General features: G+C 39.6%; 3 protein-coding genes across 5 annotated transcripts in view; 2 read left to right on the top strand and 1 right to left on the bottom strand.

The window, feature by feature from the left end:
* dnajc6 (DnaJ (Hsp40) homolog, subfamily C, member 6) overlaps positions 1-7,926 on the top strand; it is a 48,584-nt gene extending 40,658 nt beyond the window's left edge. For 2 of the 3 annotated variants that reach the window (XM_037115721.1, XM_037115719.1), the window contains 3 exons: positions 31-179; positions 573-749; positions 3,650-3,786. In XM_037115721.1, coding sequence (XP_036971616.1) covers positions 31-179; positions 573-749; positions 3,650-3,751 — 428 coding nt within the window. In that variant the 3' untranslated portion in view covers positions 3,752-3,786. Of the gene's footprint in view, positions 1-30; positions 180-572; positions 750-3,649 lie in introns of all 3 variants that reach the window. The other variant, XM_037115718.1, reaches the window with a different exon arrangement.
* Positions 7,927-8,468: 542 nt separating this feature from the next.
* Positions 8,469-14,995, top strand: ndufs7 (NADH:ubiquinone oxidoreductase core subunit S7). The gene is made up of 9 exons (XM_037115794.1): positions 8,469-8,531; positions 9,087-9,177; positions 9,902-9,938; positions 10,661-10,732; positions 10,836-10,956; positions 12,252-12,431; positions 12,743-12,789; positions 13,149-13,237; positions 14,461-14,995. The coding sequence occupies exons 1-9, from the start codon at positions 8,484-8,486 to the stop codon at positions 14,556-14,558; spliced, it is 783 nt and encodes a 260-aa protein (XP_036971689.1). The 5' UTR covers positions 8,469-8,483; the 3' UTR covers positions 14,559-14,995.
* A 4,468-nt stretch (positions 14,996-19,463) lies between these two features.
* Positions 19,464-24,175, bottom strand: gamt (guanidinoacetate N-methyltransferase). The gene is made up of 6 exons (XM_037113456.1): positions 23,846-24,175; positions 21,669-21,814; positions 21,496-21,559; positions 21,106-21,173; positions 20,852-20,962; positions 19,464-19,735 (listed from the first exon to the last, which is right to left on the bottom strand). Exons 1-6 carry the CDS (start codon positions 24,021-24,023, stop codon positions 19,595-19,597), a joined length of 708 nt encoding a protein of 235 aa, XP_036969351.1. The 5' UTR covers positions 24,024-24,175; the 3' UTR covers positions 19,464-19,594.

Below are 24,175 nucleotides of genomic sequence, written 5' to 3'. Positions count from 1 at the left end.
TGTGTTTCTGATCGTATTCCTCTCTGTCAGGTCCTAAACCCAAGGCCTCAGATGCCAACTTTGACGACCTGCTGTCCGGTCAGGGCTTTGCAGGCACCAAAGAGAAGAAAGGGCCCAGGACTATAGCAGAGATGAGGAAGGAGGAGATGGCCAAAGAGATGGACCCTGAGAAAATAAAGGCAGGGGCTTGTGTTTCTGATGAGTGTCATCTGTGTTTGCTGTTGAAGTTTCTGTAAAAACAACACAAAGCAGAATTAGTTTGACATCAGTTCAGTGGGTTTTTTGTCATCTGTTAAACCTGTCTTGCACAATAGATGTGATTCAGTGGTCCCCTAAAGTAGGATGGTGTACTCAAAAACCTTTGACTGTAAAAGCCCTTCTGTTTATTCCAGAATTAACGAAGCGGCCAATGTAGGTCTCCCATGACCAAACTCGGTTGCTCTAATTGCTCCTTTAAAAGCATTTCACCAGACCCGCCAAAATCACTGCAGCATTTCTGCTAATTATTGTTCCAAATCTGGTCATCAACGGCTAATGGCTTCCCTTCTCTCCATCTCCTGTTTGTGACCCAGATTCTGGACTGGATCGAGGGGAAGGAGCGTAACATCCGCGCTCTGCTGTCCACCATGCATACTGTTCTGTGGGAGGGGGAGACGCGCTGGAAGCCCGTGGGCATGGCGGACCTGGTCACTCCAGAACAGGTCAAGAAGGTTTACCGCAAAGCAGTCCTGGTCGTCCACCCAGATAAGGTGAGACAGACAATAACTTGTCGACTGAAAGTGAGGACCTTTAACTGTATGCATGAAGGGAGAGAAAACCAGGCATCTCTGTTCAACAAAAGTTCTCTTATATTAACCCTCATGTTTTGTAGATGTTGGTTTTAATTCTTTGTTGTCCAACAGACACTCCTGCTGTATGTGTGAAAAATAGTTAAGACTTCAATTGGATTCTTCCTATCAAATATTTTCTTTTCTTTTCTTCTTCTTTTCTTCTCATGATAAAGCAGTGTTGTTACGCCAAATATGGAAATAGATAAGTTTGAACTGTTTATCTGTTATTTGGGGCAGTGGTTGTCAGATATTTTCAGGTCAAAGAGCCCTAAACTGATGCAAATTAACCCACAGACCCGTATTTGATAGGGTTTTTACTTTCAGAGGATTTATTACAGAAAGAGTATCAAACCCAGGACCAAAATAGTCCCAAATACATTCTGTCATACATTCACCTATCAGTGGTTTAATGGAACAAAGGAATGCATGAACGAGACACAAAAAGTATTTCACATATATTTCTCACAGTAACTGAAAAGGAATAGGCTGAAGGCCAAGGCTTATTTTTGCCTGTTGCCCCTTTACCATCCATAAACTAGCCAATATTATCAGCAGTACCAAAGTATTTATGTTTTATTGTGTTTACAGCTTTGGTCTGAACCCAAACATATGAAAGTGGCAGACATCTTACTGTTAGTTTAAAATCATGTTTATGAGCAATTCTCATAAAATTAGGAAACGTCATGAAGTTTCAGGCTGATTCAACTGTGATGTCAAAGAGACATTAAACATCTAACGATCATTGATGTTGTTAGATTCAACAGTTGAATATGAACTTTTTCACACATGATATAAACAAAGACAGTAAAACAATGATGACAACAAAAATAACTATCACTTCAATAAGGGGATAACTCAGTGATCCAATAGCAGCTCTCAACCAATCAAATAAACTCCTGCTTTCCTGGTGAACAGAGTTAGCCGTTGCATGAAGATGATTTACTATATCACCAATTGTAGTATTGTAGTCAGGCACAAAGGTACAACATTCAGAACCAATAACAGCACAAGTTCCTCCCTGGGCTGCTAAAAGAAAATCCAAAGCTGCTCTGTTCTGCAAAGCTAGAAGTCTAACAGAGGCGAGCTCACTAGATATCAGCATGAGAGCCTTACCGGTTTCATTAGCTATGACTTCGATTGCATGAGACAGGTCTGCAATTTGATCCAGCGCAGACATAACTCCGTAAAAGGGAAGAAGGGGACCGAGAGAATTCTTGAAAGGCGATTGGTGATGAGTCCCGAAGATGTCTGAAACTCCACGTCGTGCTCTTTTAGAAGGATGTTTCTGGGGCAGGACGTGAGCCACTCTCATGGCCGGCAGGACATATGCCAAGCCACAGCGTCCTTTGTAATCCACAGGAAGATACGGGTATGCGAGGATTCCACATACCCAGTACATTCCCACAGGAGAGGAGATGGAGCAGGTGGCAGTGCGGTGAGCTAGAGCGCTGAGGCGAGCCTGGCCTGCTGCAGCCAGGCAGTGCTCCGGTGCAGAATCCAGAGACTTAAAGTCCATACTGGTGTGTTTGGGGTCCCATTTATATGTACGAAGGCAGTCGGATTGTCCGACAGGTGTCTTACCGTCATTCTCGAGACACCACGGGAATGGCTGAGGGATCATATTTATGGGAACCGGTTTCGGGGATTCGCGACATTTGTTGCAGTTTGCATGTCGTCCAGAACAGTTAAGTGGTCTCATTTTGGAGATGCGGGTACAATCAGGGTGAGAGTAAGACTGAGAAGAGTGAATATGCATGAGGTGGCAGGTGTCACAGTCAGAGGCAGGTAGAGCCATCAGAGGTAAGCCTTCTCCAGCTGTGTAGGGCATCAGCCCGCAAACATAACAGCTAGCATTTGGGTTTATGTGGTTGGCTACTTGCCATGCCATAGTCAGGAAGATATTGATATTGTCTGCGTGTTCATCTGGTGCTTTCAAGATCTGTGGAGCTCCCAGGATGGACTCCACCAGAATCAGTGTTAGGAGAGGTGTGATCAGGGGCATCCTTGCAATAGGAGTCAAAGAAACCTGGCTCTGGATCTTCACAGTTAGAGGAGGAAGCTAGAGAGATTTTGTGGATGTGTTTTCCATCAACATCATCTTGAAGGCAGTTTGTACCTGTGGAAAGAATACAGAGACCAGAGAATCACTCACAACAGCTCAGAAAATCTATGTTCCTTACAGTTGGAAAGGAAAGACATCAGAACAGCTGCCTGTAAAATCACCTCACCTGTGGTTTCAGTCTTCGGAGCAGCCTTTTACTTTTTACTTCCTGGTGATTCAGGTTAAGTCTCAAAGATCTGCCGTGAGCTCGTGGCAGGTAGACATCACCGGCATGAGTGCAAGGAGAAGATATAGGACTTCCACTCCTCTATTCATCCCCTCTTTATCAGAGCAAGAACTCAAAATGCACCCAATCCAGACGTGTCCAGTGAGTGAATCACAGGATCAATACCCGCTAATCAATCATTTCAAGAAAACAGGATTTCACTTATCAAAACAGGGCAGACTCACAGGCAACTTTATGTCAGATATGATTCGGTTGCACAATCTTTTTTCCTCAGTGGTTCCTCACCTGTGTGAGTTTACATTGATACTGTGGGTGATTGTATGTCAGCTGGTTCCTTTATTTGTTTTTGTTGTGTTTTACAGCAGCCACGGAGGAAATTCACACCAAATCACATGCAACTCTTGAATAATATGTCAAAGCAGGTGTTTAATATCCAGGCAATTTGCCAAAGGTAAAAACACCTGCTTTGCACGACTCACTTGAAGTGTAACATGTTTTAACTTCATTTCTCTCTGTGTTTCTCCCTCCCAGGCGACAGGACAGCCCTATGAACAATATGCCAAGATGATTTTCATGGAACTAAATGACGCCTGGTCAGAATTTGAAAGCCAAGGACAAAAACCCCTCTACTGAACAAACGGTGAGAGGAAGTGAGCGAGGAGAGGACGACCCTGCTGATTCTGTCATCTAATCCTTAAAAAAACACGTCACCACTTCTGGTCAACATACTACAACCAAACCCTAAAACATCTGCCTTCATACCTGTGCTTTGACCCGTACCTCTCACACACACATGCATAACATCCGGCTGATCTGCAAAGACGGCGACAGACTACAGAACTCCAGACTAACAGTGTAACTGAACTGATGACTCCCTGTAGCTCAGATGTACCAACCTACTGTATGTATGTGGTGCAACAGTGTCCTTCCTTGTTGAGTGTCCTTAGTTCTGAACCAACCCTCCGATCAAAGCAGATGTCACCGGGATGTCTAGAGAAACAGAGAAAGGCTTGATTCAGAGGAGTCAGATCAGACGGAGAGAGAAGACGATGATAAGAGAAAAACACATCAGGCTGCTCAAAAGACGGGATTCAGAGCACCGCAAAGTCTGTGAGGCACAAAAACCATTTAACAGCAATCAGGCCGCGTTCTGTTAGGGAGGTAGATTTTGATTTGTACTTTGTGTGAAAATTGGATCCATGATCAGTTCTGACATTCATGTTTTAATGCAATAACATGTGATAAATAACACAAAAGAACAGCAGCATTTAATGTTTTGCATCTGTTCACAGTCAAAAACAAGCACAAAAGAAAGAACAAATTAGAGATCGACCGATAAAGATTATTAGAAAAGAAGAGAAAACTCTTTGTGTCAAAACTGAATGTAACTAGCTATAATTTTGAGGTACTTTACTTGAATAGTTCCATTTTCTGCTACTTTGTACTTCCACACCACTACATTGTTTTTATAACTTGAGGTATTAGTTACTTCACAGATTCAGATTGTTCAGTGTTGATTGCTTTTACATGTGACATGTCATCAATCAGATGGTCAGACAGAAGCCATATATCCTTAAAATCGGTTTAAAAGCATAAAGAGGCACTCAATAAATATCTTTCTCTTCTGATTAAAATTTCTTCCATAAAATGACATAGTGCACCTTCAAGCCTTTTCATAAACTGATCAAAATAAAACTGTCCCATGTTAATGATACAAGCAGAGTATTCTCCGGCTGCGTTCTTTCTGCTCATGCCCAACATTTTGACGTAAATGCGTAGCGACATACATTTCTCCACTTACAAAATATGGTGGCTTCTAAGGTGAACTGGACTACTGCAGCAAGTTTGTTTTTAACACAAAATAAAGATAATATTTAAGAACTTAAAATACGTCTAGACGATGGATATTCTTCTTCAGGACAGGGAGCTGATCAAATATTCGCCGAAAGAGGTCAAATATCAAATGAGGAAAAGGAAGGCATGATGTAACATGTCTTTTGAGCATGTTATACAGGTGTGCGACTGACTGAGACCACAGAGCCAAAGTATCAGCGGTCTGATACCAAAAACTGATTATTAAAAAAATGCAGAATATTGGACCTGATAATTGATCTGTCCCTCATACAAATTAACCACCTATCTTATTTAGAAGTGTTATGAAAGTGCAAAGAACTCTGATTACAGGTTGGTTTCATCATCATTAACATTTAAATTTAGTCTGCTAAAGAAAGAATTAAAATGAACCTTAAATCATAAAAATAAAAAAAATACAGGTCAGAATGCTGCTGCAATTTAAATTCTTGACCTAATATTTATCCGATAGATTGACAAAAAGATCTTTGACTGCTGTGTGTGATGTAATCAAGCCGTGTGTGTTTCTGGGGAACTGGGGATTGTGTGCTGTATTTCAGGATTAGCACGTTTACAGTTTCAAACATGAAGCACCTCAAGGCCTCATGCGTACTCACTCATATGTTTGTTTTTTGTAAGGGAGCTTTGAAAGCACAAACTTTACCTGGTGCAGTTTTGAAGGAATGCCATTGCTATTTATTTATTATTAGTTTGTTTTGTTCATCTGCATTTTGTGTCTGTGTGTCAGACCTGCTGCATTTTGGTTTAAATCAACTGCACATATCATCGGCTGATGTATGTAAAGGACATCTTCAGTGTCTCAGGACACTAACATTTACAGTTTTTGTTTCCATCTGACTAAAATTGTACTAATGTACTCAACGCTCAAAGAGCGAGACAGTTGTCGACGACTAAAAGTAACTAATGCTCTGAAGTGTGTAATAACTTCTGAACAGCTAGTCCTATCTGGATGCTTTAAAAACTCTTGGAAAGGAGCATTTCTCAGATTTTTGCGTGGTGACACGCATCTTGTTTTGGCATTTGTTTTGGCACCATAGTGAACCTTACAGTACTTAGTACTTACAGTGCTCTTCTGCTACGATGTCCTCTGTTGTTATTAAACAACCTTTATATTTATCTCTTTGAGACATATCTACATGATCAGTACATTGAAAATATGGAATTACACAAGTTTCAAGATACTTTATTGTCGCTGTACTACTGTGCAAAACATCAACACAACCAAAATACCACCTGTTTTCACTGATAAACAATGAGGGTAATATCATGATAAATGGCTGTCACTTGGTTAGGAAAGGTCAGATGTAAACAAAAACATCACAGAGACACATCTGTAAATGAAAAACTGAACTTCAAGACATTCTATCTGAGTAAAGAAAACACAAAAAAATGTGTGTTTAATTCTGGTGAAGTCGTCTCTTCTCAGTCAAAGCAAATCTAAAATTGGGATGTTAAATGAGCCAGACTGAAACTTAAGGTTCTCCTGAATCAAATGATGAATGGCCCTTGATGCTGACTGTCAGCCACCCCAGAAATAGTTCAGGTCTGTGAGGGTTTAACACTGCAGTGCTGCACCTTTTGATTTTCTTTTTCTTTTTTTCTTTTTTTTTGGATTTGCAGAATTGCATCTTAAGATGATATGTGACTGAATTACTGATGACTGAATTAATGTGCTTTACTTTATCTGCTTCATATCCTGCCTGCTGTATATCTGCTGTCACTGCAACACTGATTTGCACCCGATGAAAGTTGGGTTTTTTTTATCACTTCATGTAATTTATTTAAGTTTGTTTGATATCTCAGTCACACCACTGACACTTTTATTTATAACTATCGTGCAGCTTTCTCTCTGGATGAATAAAACTGACATATCAACAGTGAGGTACAACTCACATGGCTCAAATTATCAGCTGTGAGTATTGCAGGTGCTGTTTTCCATGTAATTTTACTATTAAGCTGATTGATGTGATCCTCGGTGTGATGGAAATGGACTTCTGACATTGTCCTCTTGTGTGGAAAAGTACTTATTAGCCCTGGGATGAAGTCTGTGGGCCAACGACAAACATATGCAAAAACAAAATGTATGTATTTACCAGTTAAAAAGTGGGAAACTGAGGGAGGGACACTTATTCGATCTTATAACATCCCCAGCTTCCAGCTTTGTGTTACTGACACATCTCTAAGGAAAAACCTTGTCGAGCTGTTTTATTCTGACGTTTGACAGCTGTTATCACTTCGAAAATGTGTTAAAAATGTGTTTTAACACATGCAAATTGAGTAGATCTGCTGCCTTCACGTGGTTGTTCTTTATTTCTTCACTGATTTCAGTCTTTCTCTCTCTAGTTTAGAGATTTAGATGAAGAACTGGATGATTTCTTTGTATTTAATCCATGTTAACCATCATGTTTCCCTTCCTTTGTTGGACTTCATCATTGCCCAGGATCCCCAGTTCGTTTATCTACAATAAGGACTGAATACTGACAAGTGGATAAAAAGAGTCCGTTTCTTCAGCTGGAGCACATCATGAATAAGACACTGGGTCTGAAAATGTCTGATCTAGAGGCTTCCTTTGGTGACTTATAGGCACAGGAGGTGTGTAGTACCTGCTTCTCTATTTACACTGAGGACTGATGTGAAACAACCTCCACTAGCTCCCTCGCTGACTGAGTTCTCTATCCGCAATCTTACGGCTATGTTAAAAAGCTAACCTCTATATCGTAGTCAATGGATGTGTGTTGTTTGAAGTCGTGGTATGTATGGAAGTGGTCCAATTTGGACACAGACTGCTGTACGTTATGTGTTTGCCTGTCTGCTGTTCAAGTATTACTAAATCGTGTAAAAGTTCTGTTCATGTGCTCCTTCTCAGTTATGTTGACCGTTACAGGATGTACATAATGATCAAGTGCAGTGCACAACAATAAATAAACTGAAAACAGGAGAGGGCTCCGCGGGGTTTATGTTTCTCTCTGTGATCCTGCTTTTGGTCACCGGAGGGCAGCAAAACACATGAACCACTCTAGTGCCATCTTAAAGGATAAGTTCACCAACAAATAATCTGTTCCTATCTACTCACACTGATGGAAAGTCAGGTGAATGTATGCAGTCTACAAAAGATTTCTGGAGCCTTGGCTGCAAACAGTGTTCCAGCATTCTCCTCAACAACTGAAGAGGATGGGGACTTAAATGTGAGATAAACAACCAAATTGGATAAATTAAATGGCTTTGTTCAGATCATCAGCCCAGGGATTACTCATTGCTTTGAAAAAGATGTCATTCACACGCTGGAGGGGCTGTAAATGACATCTTGACATCTCTAAATTTGGTATCCTAGGGCGTCTGGACACTTACGACGGACAAGCTGTTTTGTTCGATTCGGAACATTGTACAGCCCTTATTGTGGCTTATTTTGTATTTTTGGTTCAAAGTTTCTAAGTGGGTCTGGGTCCCACAGCGCTGCTGACATCAGTATTTCTACAGCCCCAACAACTCTCACATGAAGGAGGCTCCTGTCCGCCAACCAGGAAACCAGACGAGCAGGACTGTAGGTACCTTTCTGACACAGAGGACCTGTCCACTACAATCTTTCTTTATTGACAGACTCAAGGTTCAGATATAAAAGACACACACAATATACAGACAAAGATAAGATTACACATAGAAAGACGTGTCCTCAATGGTTAAAAAAAAAAAAAACATGAATGAATTGTACTTTGTAATTGTAACTTGGACACAGCTTGGAAAACAAATGTAATTCTTCATGTTGAGAAATAAGATTTACAAAAAAAAAATAGTGAATATGACGAATGAAAACTATAAAATTCATAGTTTTGTGGTATCCTAACTGGTTGGATTGATCTGAGAGGTTTGTGCATTGAGAGCATTTGAACTCATGATCTGAGTATGTCTAAATGGCCCCCTTCTACATGCAGTTTAAGTTGCTGTAAACAATGTTTTCATCGTGTTTTTGACCCTCAATTCCTCATGTGGCCATTTCACATTCACTTTATAAAACCTAATGCTGCCTTGTAACCTAAAAAAAAACTGTATAAATTAGGTTGACCTTCTTCTTCTGTCTTTGGGTTATTCTGACTGTCAGTGTTACAGCAGCGCCCTCTGCAGCACGAGCTCATATAAGCACAGGAAGCAGACTGACGTAACCAGAATCCTAAAGATGGCGGCGTTGGTTGGTAAGTGATGTTTTGACTAAAATGATTCACTCTTAACAGACAGCACAGTGTTTTCAGACTTACATTGGTCAGTATACCTACAAAGTTAGGCACGTAAAAGTGCACTGCCACGTGGTTTTAGTGTGTCCGTAGTCGTATTTGTAACTTTTACTGAATGCGCACACTGACCTTGCTCTGCTCTGTTAGCATTGAGGCTAACCAAGTTAGCTAACCGTAGTGCTTACATGAGCAACGCGCAGGCAAGCGTTGGGTAATACATGTTTAATGCCACCGTTTTAACTAGCTGACGACTGTGTCACTCTTATGTTTTATCGTTCTCGACTAGACATCATAGCAGACATGTCGTTAGCACCAGTAAATGTCGTCCGCTATGAATAATACAGTCAAACAAAACTCTCCTTGAAAACTCTGCAGGTTCGGAGTTCTCACCTGCATTTGAGAAAGTTGTTCGTGTAAAGTCTATCTATCTAAGAGATTTTGGAAATCACCAGGGACCACTCACCAATTCGGCATGCATCAATGACACCAAGCAAAGCTATATTTAGTAAAATAACAGTCCACAAATGTGCACAATAACAAACTGAGCGGGGTATTACACAGCATTCAGTTTGATTACCTCTTGTCCAGTGGTTAGACAATACAACGTTTAAAACATGCAAAGTAGTTGCACTGTATGTCACTATAGTAAAATGTATTGATTTTATTAATTGCATGTCTTTTACAGCGCCTCGTCTGGCCTATTTTGGCTCATTTTCAACAAGGTAAGAACCTTATAATGCTGTTCATTGTTTCGAAACTTGATTTACTCCAGCTGATCCAACAGCTTTTCAAGTATAACACCCCTAATAGATGTGGAGTTGCGAATTTTTTAAAGGGCTCTTATAGGGGTACAACTAATTGAATTCAATTTCAGTAGGCAGTGGATATGGGTTGAAATATTCCATTATAAATATACATGTCTTTACCATACGACAGTAGGTCGTACACTGATATGAATATAAAGCCTCTTTTTGTAACACCTGGCTTCCAGCCTACCTATTTTTTAAGTTTTTGATCTCAGTTCATCTTCTTCACCAACGGAAAGAAAAGAAAAGGTCCTCACTCAAAAGCAAGTGCTGAAATATTTGCTGAGCTTGACAGGCTGTGCAGCCTTGCTTTTGGCAGCAGGAGCCCTCAGCCTGTATGCTGTTCAGAGGCACAGTCGACTTAATCCTTTAAAGCGTCACCAAGTTTAGGCAGCTCAGACAAACTCATCGTGTCCCACTAAAAATCTTCCCATCTGTCCATCGCATACAATGTGGAGATATGATTCAATTTCTAACTGTAATATTTCACTGTTTCCCTTTTGTGGAATTGACTGTTTCAACATGTGCAGAATTGATCAAATAGTCATACATCCACTTTAGTCATGTTCTTAAGTCATATGATTAATTTATTTATTGCCAACCTTCTTTGCAATTAATGTTGTGTCTCCATCTAACAGGCCTATTTCAGTGTTTGCGGTTCAACAGAAGAGTCTGCACAGCAGTGCAAAGAGCGAGAATGCCTCCACGACGTGAGTTTGCCAAAAATACTCTGGTGTAAATATCAGAATGAAGAACAGACACTCAGCAAACACTGTGCACATGGTCACGATCCCCTCCATCCTTCTGTTGCAGTGTGATTCCTGTCAGAGAGAAGAGCACGGCAGTGGCAGCAGCCAAACCAGCAGCTGTAGCCAGCAGCAAGGGGGAGTATGTTATTACTAAACTGGACGACTTGGTTAACTGGGCACGCAGGGTAAGTAGATGAGAACGTGCTGGCTGTGTTAATACATGCTTATGTGGTGTGGGTTAATTCAATTCTGAAGTGTTACTTCCTCGTTTGTCCAACTGAGAATAAGACTAATCTCAGGCTCACACACCTGGAAATAAAAGCAAGTCCTCTGTCTAGAGGTGTGTGGTGAAACATGCATTGAGTACCTATTGTAGGTCTGAAATATTGCAAGTTTGGTGGTTTTGGCTTGTGTAGATGGATCCCTGTGTTTCACTTGATCAGTCTCTTAGTCACGTGAAGGCTCATTTGAGTCACTTGAGTCAAGTATCCAAACCTTTTAAACGCTCAGCTGCCTTTTGTTTTGCAATTATAGAAAAAATATTTCATAAATGAATTCAAGCCGGCACCACTTGGTGCTCACACAAGCAATTAAGGAGATAATTACAAAGGCAGCTAACCCGGTGAGTCGTTGAGTTGAGCGGGCACATACCTCTGAACAGTATGTACTAGTTGTACTAAAGGTCTGACAGTCAGATAGAGACACAGCAAATATAGCAAAAATTTAAACCTTAAACAATTTGACGAGCCAAACTCACAAACAGTGACTGATAGGATTGATAGTGATGTGGCACTTACTTAAAAACCCCACAAACACTGATCTTTTTCAAGTTATTTCTTCCATTCCCTAAGGGAACAAGTTACATGCACTTTGCTTTTACACAGGATATATTGGTGCATCTCAAGTCTACATATGTTGCTGGTCTTGAACAATGACCTGAAGAAAGTAAAGCATGGTATTGCCACTGATTTTCTTAATCAGAGTCCAAATGACAAGGTGCAAATTTCTAACATGACAATACCAATTTTAATTTATGAGGGAGATTCAAAGATAACTAATGTCTTAATATACTACATGGTGTCTGAGATTAAACCTGTCTATAGAGAAAAGAAAAGCATCTAATTATTAAAAATGCTATGGTCAAAGAACAAGAACATAATGTTAGATGTAGGCCTGTTAAATTCATCAAAGAAATAAAATACTTTCCTGTATTTAACAACCTTTGTGGCTATTCTAATATAGAAATCTTTTCAGTGGGTGCAGAGGAAAGGAGCGGCACCATTAATGACACCAAAATCCACAGGGAAAGGCATATATAGAGGATGGATCTCTGGATTTTATGAACTGATGTCAGATCAGTCAAATGAAGATTTGAATCTTCTTTTGAACCCAGCCGTAGGAGAAAGCTCTGTGTCTGTGTAAATGTTTTTGCTGTTTGTGTGTTTTTTATTGCTTTCTCACTGCTCTGCCACCTCCTCAGAGCTCTATGTGGCCCATGACCTTCGGCCTGGCATGTTGCGCTGTGGAGATGATGCACATGGCGGCGCCTCGTTACGACATGGACCGATTTGGAGTGGTGTTCAGAGCCAGTCCCCGGCAGTCTGATGTCATGATCGTGGCAGGAACGCTGACCAATAAGATGGCTCCAGCTCTGCGGAAGGTGAGGGAGGGAAAGCGTGAGATGTAACAGTAGCATCTTACATCATGTCTTTAGTTTGATTCAGGTTTATGTAATGGAGATGGAGTTAGTCTGCACTGCTCATAGACACTGTCAGTTGCAAGTTCTCCCTCTCTGTCAGACTTCACTGTCTGTGGGATGCGAGCGCTAGGAACAGTATAGCTGTTTAAATGCTGCTTGGATTATGACCAGCCTGTCGATGGATTCGTAGACTGGCACAAAGCCTTCCTCCAGCTGAAAGGACAGATTAACTCTTAGTCAGATATTATATAAGTGTGACTTCCTCCCAACAGGTGTACGACCAGATGCCTGAGCCCAGATACGTCATTTCCATGGGAAGGTGAGTCAATTATATCGCCACATCTGATCTGGTATTAATGTTTTCTGTGTTTTCTTAAGATTCAATTTTGTTTATTCCTGCTTTTGTCAAATGTTCTTCTTTGCTGTCTATGTCCACGAGCCTCATTTTGCTAGCCACAAGCATTTTCGTGAAGTGTAACACCTCACATTGGTGTATTTAAGAGTGTCAGTCAGTACCACTTGAGTCATTGTGTCTTTAATTGTAGTTCTCCTGTGCTCCAAGTGGAATATTTTTGCACTTCTATAGTTGTCTAACTCGTACTGTGTGGGTTTAGGTTTAAAAGTGTAACATTCTCATTAAATGTCTCAATGAGTAAACCTGTAATTTTTCTCTTCCAGCTGTGCTAACGGAGGAGGCTACTACCACTACTCGTACGCCGTCGTTAGAGGTTGTGACCGAATTGTACCAGTGGACATTTATGTTCCAGGTAAACTTTACCACACCATATTGAAGTCATATAATCCTTATGAATGGAAATGGGAAATATTGGACACTCAGTTAAATAAATTTCGTACAATGCTTCTCATTGCAAAAAGTATGTGGACATCTTTTTGATACTAGGTCCAAGAAGTTTCCTTGACGTTTATTTCCAAGAAGAGTATTCCTACAGTATTTGGATGGAGCACTTAATGACATCAAATCCCTGCTGACAGTTTCTAAAATCTCTTGAGAAAGCCTTCGAAGCACAGGGGATGTTGTTACAGCAGCAGATTAAAACCCATTGTTTTAAAACGAGGTGGTCAACAATTAAATGGATGTAATGCACAGATGTCCTATACTTTTGGCCATATTCTGAATGAAGCCATCTCTTTGGATTAGATTAAGGGTGGTGGTTTTTCGATCAGTACATCATTACCCAGTGGGCGCCAACTGGGATTTCAACATGGGTACATGTCTATTTTTCCAGTAATACAAAAAAAAGGCTCCCGCTTTCATGACCTTGAAGCTTCATTTTGGCCCACACAGTTTATAAAGTTCCATATTATGACATTTTACATGTGGAAAAAACTGCATTTTGCTTACAGTGCAATATGATTTCGGATAAATACCTTCACATTTATCAACATTGTCTATTTTTAAACCTGAAACTAAAGAATTTATCAAAATGACTATTAAAATGTGTGTTTTTTGACACAATGTTGTAACCACATGCCAGCTGGATGAAAAGTGGGTGTTGTGAAAACACCCACTTTTCAACTAGAAACCAGACTGTTAGCAATGGCTCAATACTTAGTCACCACTAAAGAGGAGGTTGGTGGTTCAATCCCAGGCCCCTGTGGTGAAGTGATGGATTTGCCTATTGTGATTTTGGAGCCTTATAGAAACCACGTGTACATTTCTCAGTTGAAATTATTGTTATTGTTGTTATGATAGCTGTAATGAGGCTGTAGTGTATATATTTTACTGAATACTTGGATTATTAACAAATACTGGTTACAGTAATAGTGTTTATAGTTTTATAGTGGGTAAGAGTGGATAACATCGTTGTTTTACTGCCTGCAACATTCATGTTGCATTTAGTAAATTACAGTCATCATTCAGCTGTGTTGTGCAGACTGATAGGATCAGTGTGTGACAGTCGAAGCCAAGTCAGGCTGAGCTCCTTTGCTACCATGTCTCTGTAAATAAAAGAGTCGCTCCTGTCCTCAGGTTGTCCCCCGACTGCAGAGGCTCTCCTCTACGGCACTTTACAGCTTCAGAGGAAAATCAAGCGTGAGAAGAAGATGACAATTTGGTATCGGAAGTGAATGTGTTATATGTGTGTGTATCTGGTATGTAAATGTTGTATTTCTGGTTTCACTTGGAGCACAGCTCCTCTTCCATGTAGAGCTGCAGGAACATAATAAAGTCATTGTTGTAATTTAGACTCAGTACACTGGCATTTATTTTAAACCAAACAGCAGCGGTCTTTTTTCTGCTCCTTGAGTTCATTAGTAACATCTGAGACTGTTTCTGTAACAGGAAACACATGTAAACTTGTTACGCACAAGGTTTGAGCTTTTGTCAGATTTAAGCCATATAGTTTGAGTTATAATTCATCTCTATTCAGATAGCCACATGCATTGTTTCTCCTTTACAATACCAAACTCTCAAGCTGTTATGACCGTTAGATCAGAGTGTCATCCTATATCATGTTATATTATGTAAAATTTTAAATAAACCTGGCTCACATGATTATACATTATCTGAACGTCTGTTGAGTCTTTCTTCCCACTGTGGACACTAAAGCCAAGTTTAAACCACCAGGGGGCTCCTGTGATCAGCACTGACTCTGACCTTCACTGTGTCCACACACTGAGGTGGTTAGAAGCAAAGTGTTTTTGTATTGTGTGTTAATTAACTGTTACTTAATAATACATCATATTCTGCTTAAACATTACGCAAACCCACATAGTGATATACCAGAGTGGAATTTCTGATGGCAAATCTGTGGAAATCATCTTTTGTTCCCTGCGCAAAATCAGTATTTTGCATGTTCCGCTTGATATGTATGTCAGCTGCTGTAATTATGTATGCAGAGAGAGGAAGCAGAGTTGCTTTTATGCATCTTAAGTGTGAATCAACAGAATTATTTTTACAGTCCTCTGGGCTGTTGAAGAGTTGTTGGGTGAGAACATAAAATTCCTTCTTACCTTTAAGTTGCTCTGCATAACTACTTTTGTGCTGTGATGACTGTGCAGTACCAAAAAGGTTCAAGTGAGACATTGTCATGCCGACAGTAATCATATATCTATATATACTAGGTAAAGGTTGATGTTTTAATACTGTACACATTGAAACGGATGAGGAGAATCAGCCATATACAGTATCTACTGTGTTTAAAAGAAACACCCGTACATTAAAAAGGAATTTTGATTGAAACAGGATATTTTATAGGTGAGAAATAAATGTGTCAGTACTCCCTGGTGACAAACAATACTTTGAGATGTTTCGCGCTATAGTGAAACTCCAAAGACACAAAGATCCCACTAGCATGGCCTCAGTTTTATGTATTTTTTTCAAATTACATTTTATGGTCATCATTATATATTCAATTAGCTTAAATCTATTGATAACATCTGCCATGATAACGTGTTAAAGGTCAGGCTCTAATACACACGAGGGCTGTTACTGTATCAGATGGTCATGACACGATTATCATGGGTCAGTGAATTCACGATTATATTATCGTAACATCTATCAGAATTTTCCACTCAAAAATAAAACTAGGGAGAGGAGTCTATAGTCATGTCTGTAAAATGTGCAGAAAAAGAACAATTGCTATCAGCTACTAAATTATTAGTGGACTAGCCACCAGTTTATGAACCCATAAACAGAAGGTGCACAAGGCCTAACATCCGCACTGAATTATTCGGACGATATCATTATATGTGTCGACATGACATCATTATTTCTGTTTTTAATTTCACGATTCTCTTGAATTTTCATGATTTTGCGACAGCCCAGATACACACACAGAATCTTAAGCATCATGTGGAGCAGCCATGAAAACTTGATCTTCATCATCACAACAGCATCCATCAACACATTGGTGCATCAGTGTATCCCAAGAGATCAAGTAGAAGTACCATACAGTGTCAGCCAACTTTTATAGATACTGCTGGCTGTGATGGAATGTACCCAATATACATTTACTTAGGTACAGTTCTGAGGTACTTGTGTGTTGTGTATTTCCATTTTCTAATACTTTATGCTTCCATTCCACTACATTCTGGAGGCAAACATTGTACTTTTACTCTATGACACTTATCTCATAACTTTAGTTACTCTGCAGTTTGCATGCTGCATCAGAGCAGAGTAGGCTTATCAATTTGTTCTTTAATCAATAAAATCTTTATGTTTTCCCAGAAACATCCTGTGTTTTATCCGAGCAGCAGTACAACTTCAACCACAGATATGTACCAACAGATGTGACACAAAAGCAAATCCAACATTTGAGAGCTGATGAGAGAGATGTTTGTTTTTTTTCAATTTCTTTTCAATTTGTTTCAATTACAGATTGACGTATTGATTAATTAACATCTCGCCCTCTTAGTTGTGAGATCTGTTCTTGCTGTTTTCTTCATATTTCTCTGTATGAAAGTGTTGACATAACCCAAAATAGCGGCCAGCTGCTGTAGTTTCCCACCTGACTGTCGCCTGGTGTTGCATCATCCATCCATGTAATGATTAATGGGTGAACCAAGTGCCAGGTGGCAACATATTCCTACGTGTTCAGATAACACACACACACACACACACACACACACACAGTTATCTAAAGCCATAAATTTCTTTCCCTTTCGTGCAGAGCGCTCAACAATAAACACTTATTAAAGAGGTTGTGTATTATGCATTTATGCATACTGTAAACTGTAGTGTTGTTAGGATACTGGAATTTTCAACTTTGACACAAAACGCTTTAAAGATATCTCTGATATTATTTACCATTGGGAAAAATGGACATAACATCGAGGGAATAAAAAATACAGCACAATACAGTAACAGGGCACACTTTATTAGAAACATTTGTGTTTTTCTATTCAGATTAAGCCTTTAAAAAATAATGTGTATGAGTAAGACAGAGAGTGGGAGGTGCAACTGGCCGATACTACAGAAAGAGAGTATTGAAAATGCTAAATATTCAAAATCGATCGATATCTCAATATGTTGACGTCAGTCAGGAGTCTAATTCTCACTTTATTAGAGTATCATAAAACAAGTCAAAATGAAGATTGTGTTTTGTTTTGTCAGTTAATCAGCTCAGTTTTCTCAGATTTAAATTCATATTAGGAGGCAATATTTCCCTTAAATTTATTGGTTTCAGTCTACTAATTAAAAAAAGTTGTTTGGTCAGAACATTTTATTCTATTCCATCAAAATTGGTTTTAGTAACATAATTATTAGTAGTAACAGAAGTAGTAATATATCAATTTATTGTTATCTTTATTGCTAGTTTTTGTCTTTTATTCTTTACCTTTTATTATTTTACCTACCCATATTTCCTTGCTGTCATGGAGTGCATTAGTCTCTAAATCTGCTCATTTTCTTAATATATCCCGGTTTCTATTTTAAATCACTTGTGCAGCTCTGCATTTTAATTTGCTTCAAAGGTGCTTTAAAGTTTGATTGATTGTTTTTTTAGCTGTAAAAAAACTGCACAGAGTTTAGAAAAGCACACTCGTGACATACATGCTGCTGAGCGATTGTCCATTAACACCCCCAGGAAAAACTGGAGCCTGCAGTGTTGAAGAATGGAGAAGATAACTTAACTAACTTTCTGTTGCTGACAAACTAAGCATTTAAACATGCCGTAACGCATCTACTCTGCTCGGTCTAAAATTGGGATGTGCGTGCAGAGGAAGATACAGGATGGTTTAAGGAGTGAAACAGATGAGACTCAGTGGGGTGTGAATGCATTTGTCGTAGTTTCATGTGTCTTCTCTCTGCTGTTGTCTCGCATATTTGCCGCTGTGTGGAATAAAATGTATCAGTGGACTGAGACAGAGCAGCTACAACCATACTGGACACCAACACAAATCAAGAAGTTTGTTAAGAGCCTGGAATTGTGACATTTAAACTATAATAGAAAAGAACAGAAGCTAAGATAACAGATGTATTATGATATATCATTTCTCAATAATGAAAAAGTTGAGAGTAGCAACATATCAACTAGAAATAGCATTAAACAAATAAACCATCCTGATGTTTTTAACTATAGAAACAAAAGCGGTCGAAGACAATGTGATTCACTCTCAACTTCTTTTAATTTGCATAACTCAGACAACCTGTCGTCTTGGATATTTTCAAATCTGCCAACTTCAAAAGTCAGACGAAGGATTCCTGTTCCCAGCTGTGCAACCAAAGACCTCCGACTGCTTGATAAGTCAGCTGTATTCTACACTGCAGCGTCATACTTGTGCTCCATTTTATGTCTGTCATTTTGGTTTTAACAAAATATCATTTAGCCATTATTCTTAAACTCTAGCAAGTAACTTTCCTCTAATTTTGCTCATGCTAAAAATAACAGCTTGAGTCTCGGTCGCACATGGAGAGTTGTGCAGTTTCCTAACAAATTAAGCAAATGATCCCACAATCTCATCATTTCACATTTTTCAGCTCATTAAACCAGGAATCCAAATGAGCCAAACTTATGAACTTACAAACACCTAAAAGCCCTTGTGTTTAGAATTATACAACTTGAATTTGTATAGAATGTATCTAATAGCAAAAATCTTCGTGTGGACAGATGAGATCTGGTATTTTGCCACTTGGTTGAAACTGAACGATTTGTCAGTTGTTCAACACGTTGTCTGTCAGATGCAGAGGATGAGTTTCATTTTGTTTTCTACTGTCTTTTAATGGGGAACTACGCAGAACTTGTAGTAATATAAAACCGATGTTGATTTTGTACAGCAAGTTGGCTTTTCTCATATGAATCATTCATACCAGTTGGTAACATTGGGACAGCAGGGAAGATGAGAAAAAAGTTCTTAATCAAAATAAACTGTAGATTTATAAATGTTTTTTTTTCACTGGACAGTTCATTTGAAATGTGATTTCAATTATCCTGCAAGATTAAGTCATACTGTGGTAATCAATTGAGTGTATGTATTCTGTTGCAGCTATATGTATCATCAAAAGCTGATAATTGTATAATAAATGCGAGAGCCTTGTATCTTTGGATGAATTTATTGAATCGTGGCTGACAGTGTTATAAACAGAATGATGAGGTCAGTAGGGTTATATGAGAAGGCACGTCACGGTAAAAAAAAAAAAGAAAAAAAAAAGCCATCTTGGGACTTTACTCCTTGATGATGGTGGGAGTGATCATCTTGTTGAAGGAATAGTATTTGCATTCGCTGGGCGGTGCAATGTCCATGGTGGTGGTGCTAATGTTCTCCTTCTTGAAGCCGGCTTGGAGCAGATGTGGCACCTGTGTCTCCTGAAAATCATTAACAGACGGAGCAGGTCAGTGTGGGGTTATCAGGTTCCTTCAGACCTGTTCATCATTAACCTTGAAATTATTGCAGCACTTAATTCAGGTTGCACTCAAATGTGGCGTGTTCGAGGTGTCTACACTGTCCTGCTGAAACACATGATGAGTCACAGGTACAATAGCACACATCAGTGACTGAGTGATTTTACTGGTATGTGTTAGGATACTGCATTAACTGTACTCTAACTGTTCTGTAACTGTTACTGACCTGTGACACAGACAGGGCACAACATTTGAGATTTTTATTAACAGATGAAAACAACTATGCTTGTGCACTGTATGTCAACGACAACGACACAAAGTTGATTTCCTTCCAGAGGGCACATGGAGCTGTTGTCCTATAATACACTCCATGGAAAGAAATAATGCTGCGTTCCAAATCATGAACTTTTTTTTTTGTACTTAAAAAGGTGCGATATACACCATCAGTGACATCATGACTCACGTGCACAACATGCACATAATGTGAACCTGAGTACCAAAACAAAGAGCACAGAAGCTTGGATCACAACGCAATCATTGGAATAGAGACCATCTCTGGTCAGGATGTGATTGGCTGTGCTGAGAATTGTGGGTCACAATAGCCAGAGAAGCATGCTGGTTTGAAAAATATCACCGGGCACGATAGGACACCCTGGTATTTTTGGCATAGTATATTTCATGTGTTGGGATATACTAATGTTTTCTGGAATACTAAATAGGATGGTAGTATGGATAATGGGTCGCAGTGTACATAACCGTAAATTGCAAAGGGTGGTGAAAAAGGGTTCTTGGAAAACAAAAAAGTATTAAATCTCTGTAAAAGACATTTTGCTTTCTCTTTGTGAAGCTGAAATGTGTTGCTGAATATCATATTTTATTTTGCTTTGTATAGAGTACATACTGTATGCAACACCAACATATAGACATAGATATCCTTTATTTGTGGATTTGGGACACATGAAAATGTTTTTGACTCATCATATGTGTTACACCACCTCTCCTTTCCTAAAAAATGGCCACCGTGTAGAGACTTTACCCTTCTGTTGGATGAGCAGAGCATGGAAGATAACTAAGATGTACCTCAAACATCTTCTCAATGTCGGTGTATTTGGTCTTGAGCAGCTCGCCCCAAGAGGTCAGGTTGCAGTAGGTGAGGACGCCGCCGGGTTTCAGCATCCTGTGAGCGTGACCCTGCAGATGGACAGTGATGCGACTCTAAATCAAGCTACATCTATTTCAATTATGATGCTGTTTTTCAGTATCCTTGATCCACTTTTCATGCAGACAATTTCAGGTGTTAACAGATATCTTGTGTGTGGCTTTTCACCGCATACCTTAATGAAGTCAAACTGGTGAGTGTGCCATGTTTCCTCTGACAGAGGGTATGTGTCGTACAGGATACCTGGGAGAGGAGGGTCACAACGAGTAAATCATTTTCTGCATGTATAGTGACATTTTATCTGAGTAGATTATCCATCCTCACACTGATTTTCAGAAAACCATAACTTAAACTGAGAGGACAAACCAGGGGGCAGAAATGTTTTTTTGACCCTAACGGTGGTACCTGATTTTCATGAAAAATAAAAAGGTTGCATGAACAGATTTTTATGATTATGTTCCAACTGTTTGCTCTGATTTTCTTTAAAAACACATCAAACTCTAACCTCAAGCATAACTGAACTGAACATCTCCACATGTGACCAACATCTGGTTTGATTTCTTACCATCAAAGTGGTTGTCTGGCAGGGTGGGGACGACGTTCTCCCAAAGGCCCTTCAGAGGGACGACCTGCAGCGACATGAACACCAACTTCACTCATCTGCTTCTATGACAGTAAACTAGAGGTTATCTCTGATGAACTAATACAGACAGATAATACTGGGTTGGGTCTACCGACCTTATGTGGCTGAGACTTGGCCCAGTTCTCCAGTCTGGCAAAGACGCCGTCGTTGCACTCGATGATCCAGTGCTCCTCGATGGGGAAAGATTCCAGTTTAGTGGCGGCGATGGCCATGCCGAAACCGATCTCCAGAACCCGACCACCTACCAGACAAAATGAAGAGACATGCATTTCATGTTTAATAACTAATAAAATACCCCAAAGCTCACTAAAATTTGGGTTCCACTTGTAAAACCCCTCCTCTGAAGAAGCAGGTTGTTTGGACACAGTAACAGTGATAATATAGGGCTAACATGGCCATAGATTCTCTGATTTTTACTGTTGAAGGGTCAAGTTTTGTCTCTCTTTTAGGTGTGGCGGGAAAGCCAGTTGGCTGGAACACATGGTGGACGGAAAGGTCGAAGGTTTTCATTTACTTCCAGAGAAGTATATAAATAGATGAGGGGTGAAGGCTATTTATTGTTGCTTGCAGCACAGGGCAATATTCACATTTTAGTTTCATTCATTTTTTTTTTGTAACCACAATACAAAATGCATGGAGCTGAAATTAGTTCAGATAAGGCACAAAGAGTCAACAGAGAAAAAAGTCATGTGAGATTTTCCTCTGGGGAAAAAATAATTTTTTGTCTGATTTTAAAGTTTTCAGTTAAAATGTTAAAAACGACAACCATCCAAAAATCATGCGTCTTTTCATTAATGGGGTTTGCATATTGGTTTTGTCTCAGTCAACTTCAACAAGTAATTTAGGAATTAATGGAAATAAACTGTGCCAGCATTTATCTTATGATCAGCATCATGGCAAGAAAACACACCTACACTGTTTCCAAGTGAAATACAAGTGCAATAGAATGTGATAGAATGTGTATTTGTACAGTGTTGTGTAGACACTTTCGGTGCACATTCTTGTCCCCTCCCACATGTCTGCGAGGGTGTGTGTGGATCAGTCTATTTTCATGTAAACTCAGAGCAGATAAGCTGAGTCCCCCCCCCCCGCAGACTTGTTGGTCGGCTCCCGTGAGTAGAGTAACAGCTGCTGTAGTATTCACAGAGCACCGAGAAACATGCTGCTCACACGTGTCCTCAAGATCACTTACCAGAAAAGCTAATGTGTGTCTGAAAACTCCTTATCCAACACTGTCATTAAATTGTTTCGTTAAAAAAAAGAAAAAAGCGAAACAGCGCAAACTTTCATAAAAGCTTTTTCAAAAAATGCATGTTTCGTGATTCTTTCTGGCTTCCATGAAAACCAGTCGGACTATTTTGTTGTGAGTTTCAGGTTCCCTTGTCAAACAGTCTCAGGATTTTCAACTTCATTCTGTAGGAATTCTTTATGACAGGGTTATGGTTCTTTTAGGATCTCCACAATAAATCCTTAGATTGGACCATTAGATTAGATTAGATTAGATTAGACCTGTGGATCCCTATGAAAGAATTTTTAAAAAATCTTTTAAGACTTTATATCCACTTGGTACTTGTTTTATTTTTCCACCTGATTGTTTTTATTTCCATTGAATCTCACATAAATTTCTTTAAAGACTTTGTTGTATTTTGACAAGAAAAAGAGGACTCTTGCTTTAAATTCTAAATCTTACTTGACAATGTCAGATTAACGAACAATCATGTTTAGTGCACTACAAATAGCTTATTAAAAATGCCCTATAAAACCTTAAAAAAGCATGATCCATTGTCACAGTCTGCATGTGTCATCGAATGGTTTCTGTTAATCAATCAGAAATCTATTCATATTCACTGTAATTGTTTTTTGTGCTAATAAAGTTGTATAAATAAAAATGTAAGATGATGTGTTGTTATTGCTTCTAACGATTTTTAAACAAAATCTCTATGCTTCACTTTATCTTTTGGAGTAAACTGTGTACTGAAGTAAGTATTTAGCTTACTGGCAACATCTGCTAATGTTTGTATTGACCTGACAGCAAGCTACATTTAAATCATATGAAGGGCATATAACTGTTTACAAAACTCATATCAATAATTCATGAAACTCGGTGGCATCAACTCGTTCTTACACTTTTAAACCACCATCACAAAACCGCTGTTACGTGCTAGGGAACTGGCTACTTCAGGAGTCCATTGTCGGTCACATCAGTCAACGGAGCGCTGCGTCCGATAATGGATGTCTGTCATCGCACAGTTACTCAAACGGCCACTTTTACCTTTGGAGGCTGCAACAGTCGACAGAGAGTGCATGTACGGGGTCTCCCAGCGCTCCATCACGGGCTTGCCCATGATCTCCAGGTGTGTGTCGGTCTCATTGTAGCCGGCGCTAGCGTCATGCCAGGAGGACTTGCAGTCCTCTCCCTTTGAGAAGATGGGCTGAGCGCTGGAGGTCATGCTGTGGTGGTGCTGGGGAGGCAGTGGTTCTGGTGAACGGTTTGGCTGACTGGGTCTCTACACAGAAGAGGGTGAGAGGCAGCCGGCTGCTGTTTATATGGGCCTCAGAAGTGCTGACACGGCGGGAGTGTCATTCCGGGTCAGTACAGGGT

This window comes from Acanthopagrus latus, chromosome 11 (assembly GCF_904848185.1).
Source record: "Acanthopagrus latus isolate v.2019 chromosome 11, fAcaLat1.1, whole genome shotgun sequence".
NCBI lineage: Eukaryota > Metazoa > Chordata > Actinopteri > Spariformes > Sparidae > Acanthopagrus > Acanthopagrus latus.
Note: the sequence above shows the minus strand (reverse complement) of the source record. Positions and strands in the feature narration are given on the sequence as shown.

Excerpts from the sequence above, each read along its gene's own strand:
- ndufs7 (XM_037115794.1), top strand. The coding sequence starts at position 8,484 with ATGAAGGAGGCTCCTGTCCGCCAACCAGGAAACCAGACGAGCAGGACT. Across the intron at positions 8,532-9,086 it reads GAAACCAGACGAGCAGGACT|TGTTACAGCAGCGCCCTCTG; the intron begins GTAGGTACCTTT and ends TCTGACTGTCAG. Across the intron at positions 10,957-12,251 it reads TGGTTAACTGGGCACGCAGG|AGCTCTATGTGGCCCATGAC; the intron begins GTAAGTAGATGA and ends CCACCTCCTCAG.
- gamt (XM_037113456.1), bottom strand. The coding sequence starts at position 24,023 with ATGACCTCCAGCGCTCAGCCCATCTTCTCAAAGGGAGAGGACTGCAAG. Across the intron at positions 21,815-23,845 it reads GACTGTTGCAGCCTCCAAAG|GTGGTCGGGTTCTGGAGATC; the intron begins GTAAAAGTGGCC and ends TTTGTCTGGTAG. Across the intron at positions 21,174-21,495 it reads GCCAGACAACCACTTTGATG|GTATCCTGTACGACACATAC; the intron begins GTAAGAAATCAA and ends CTCCTCTCCCAG.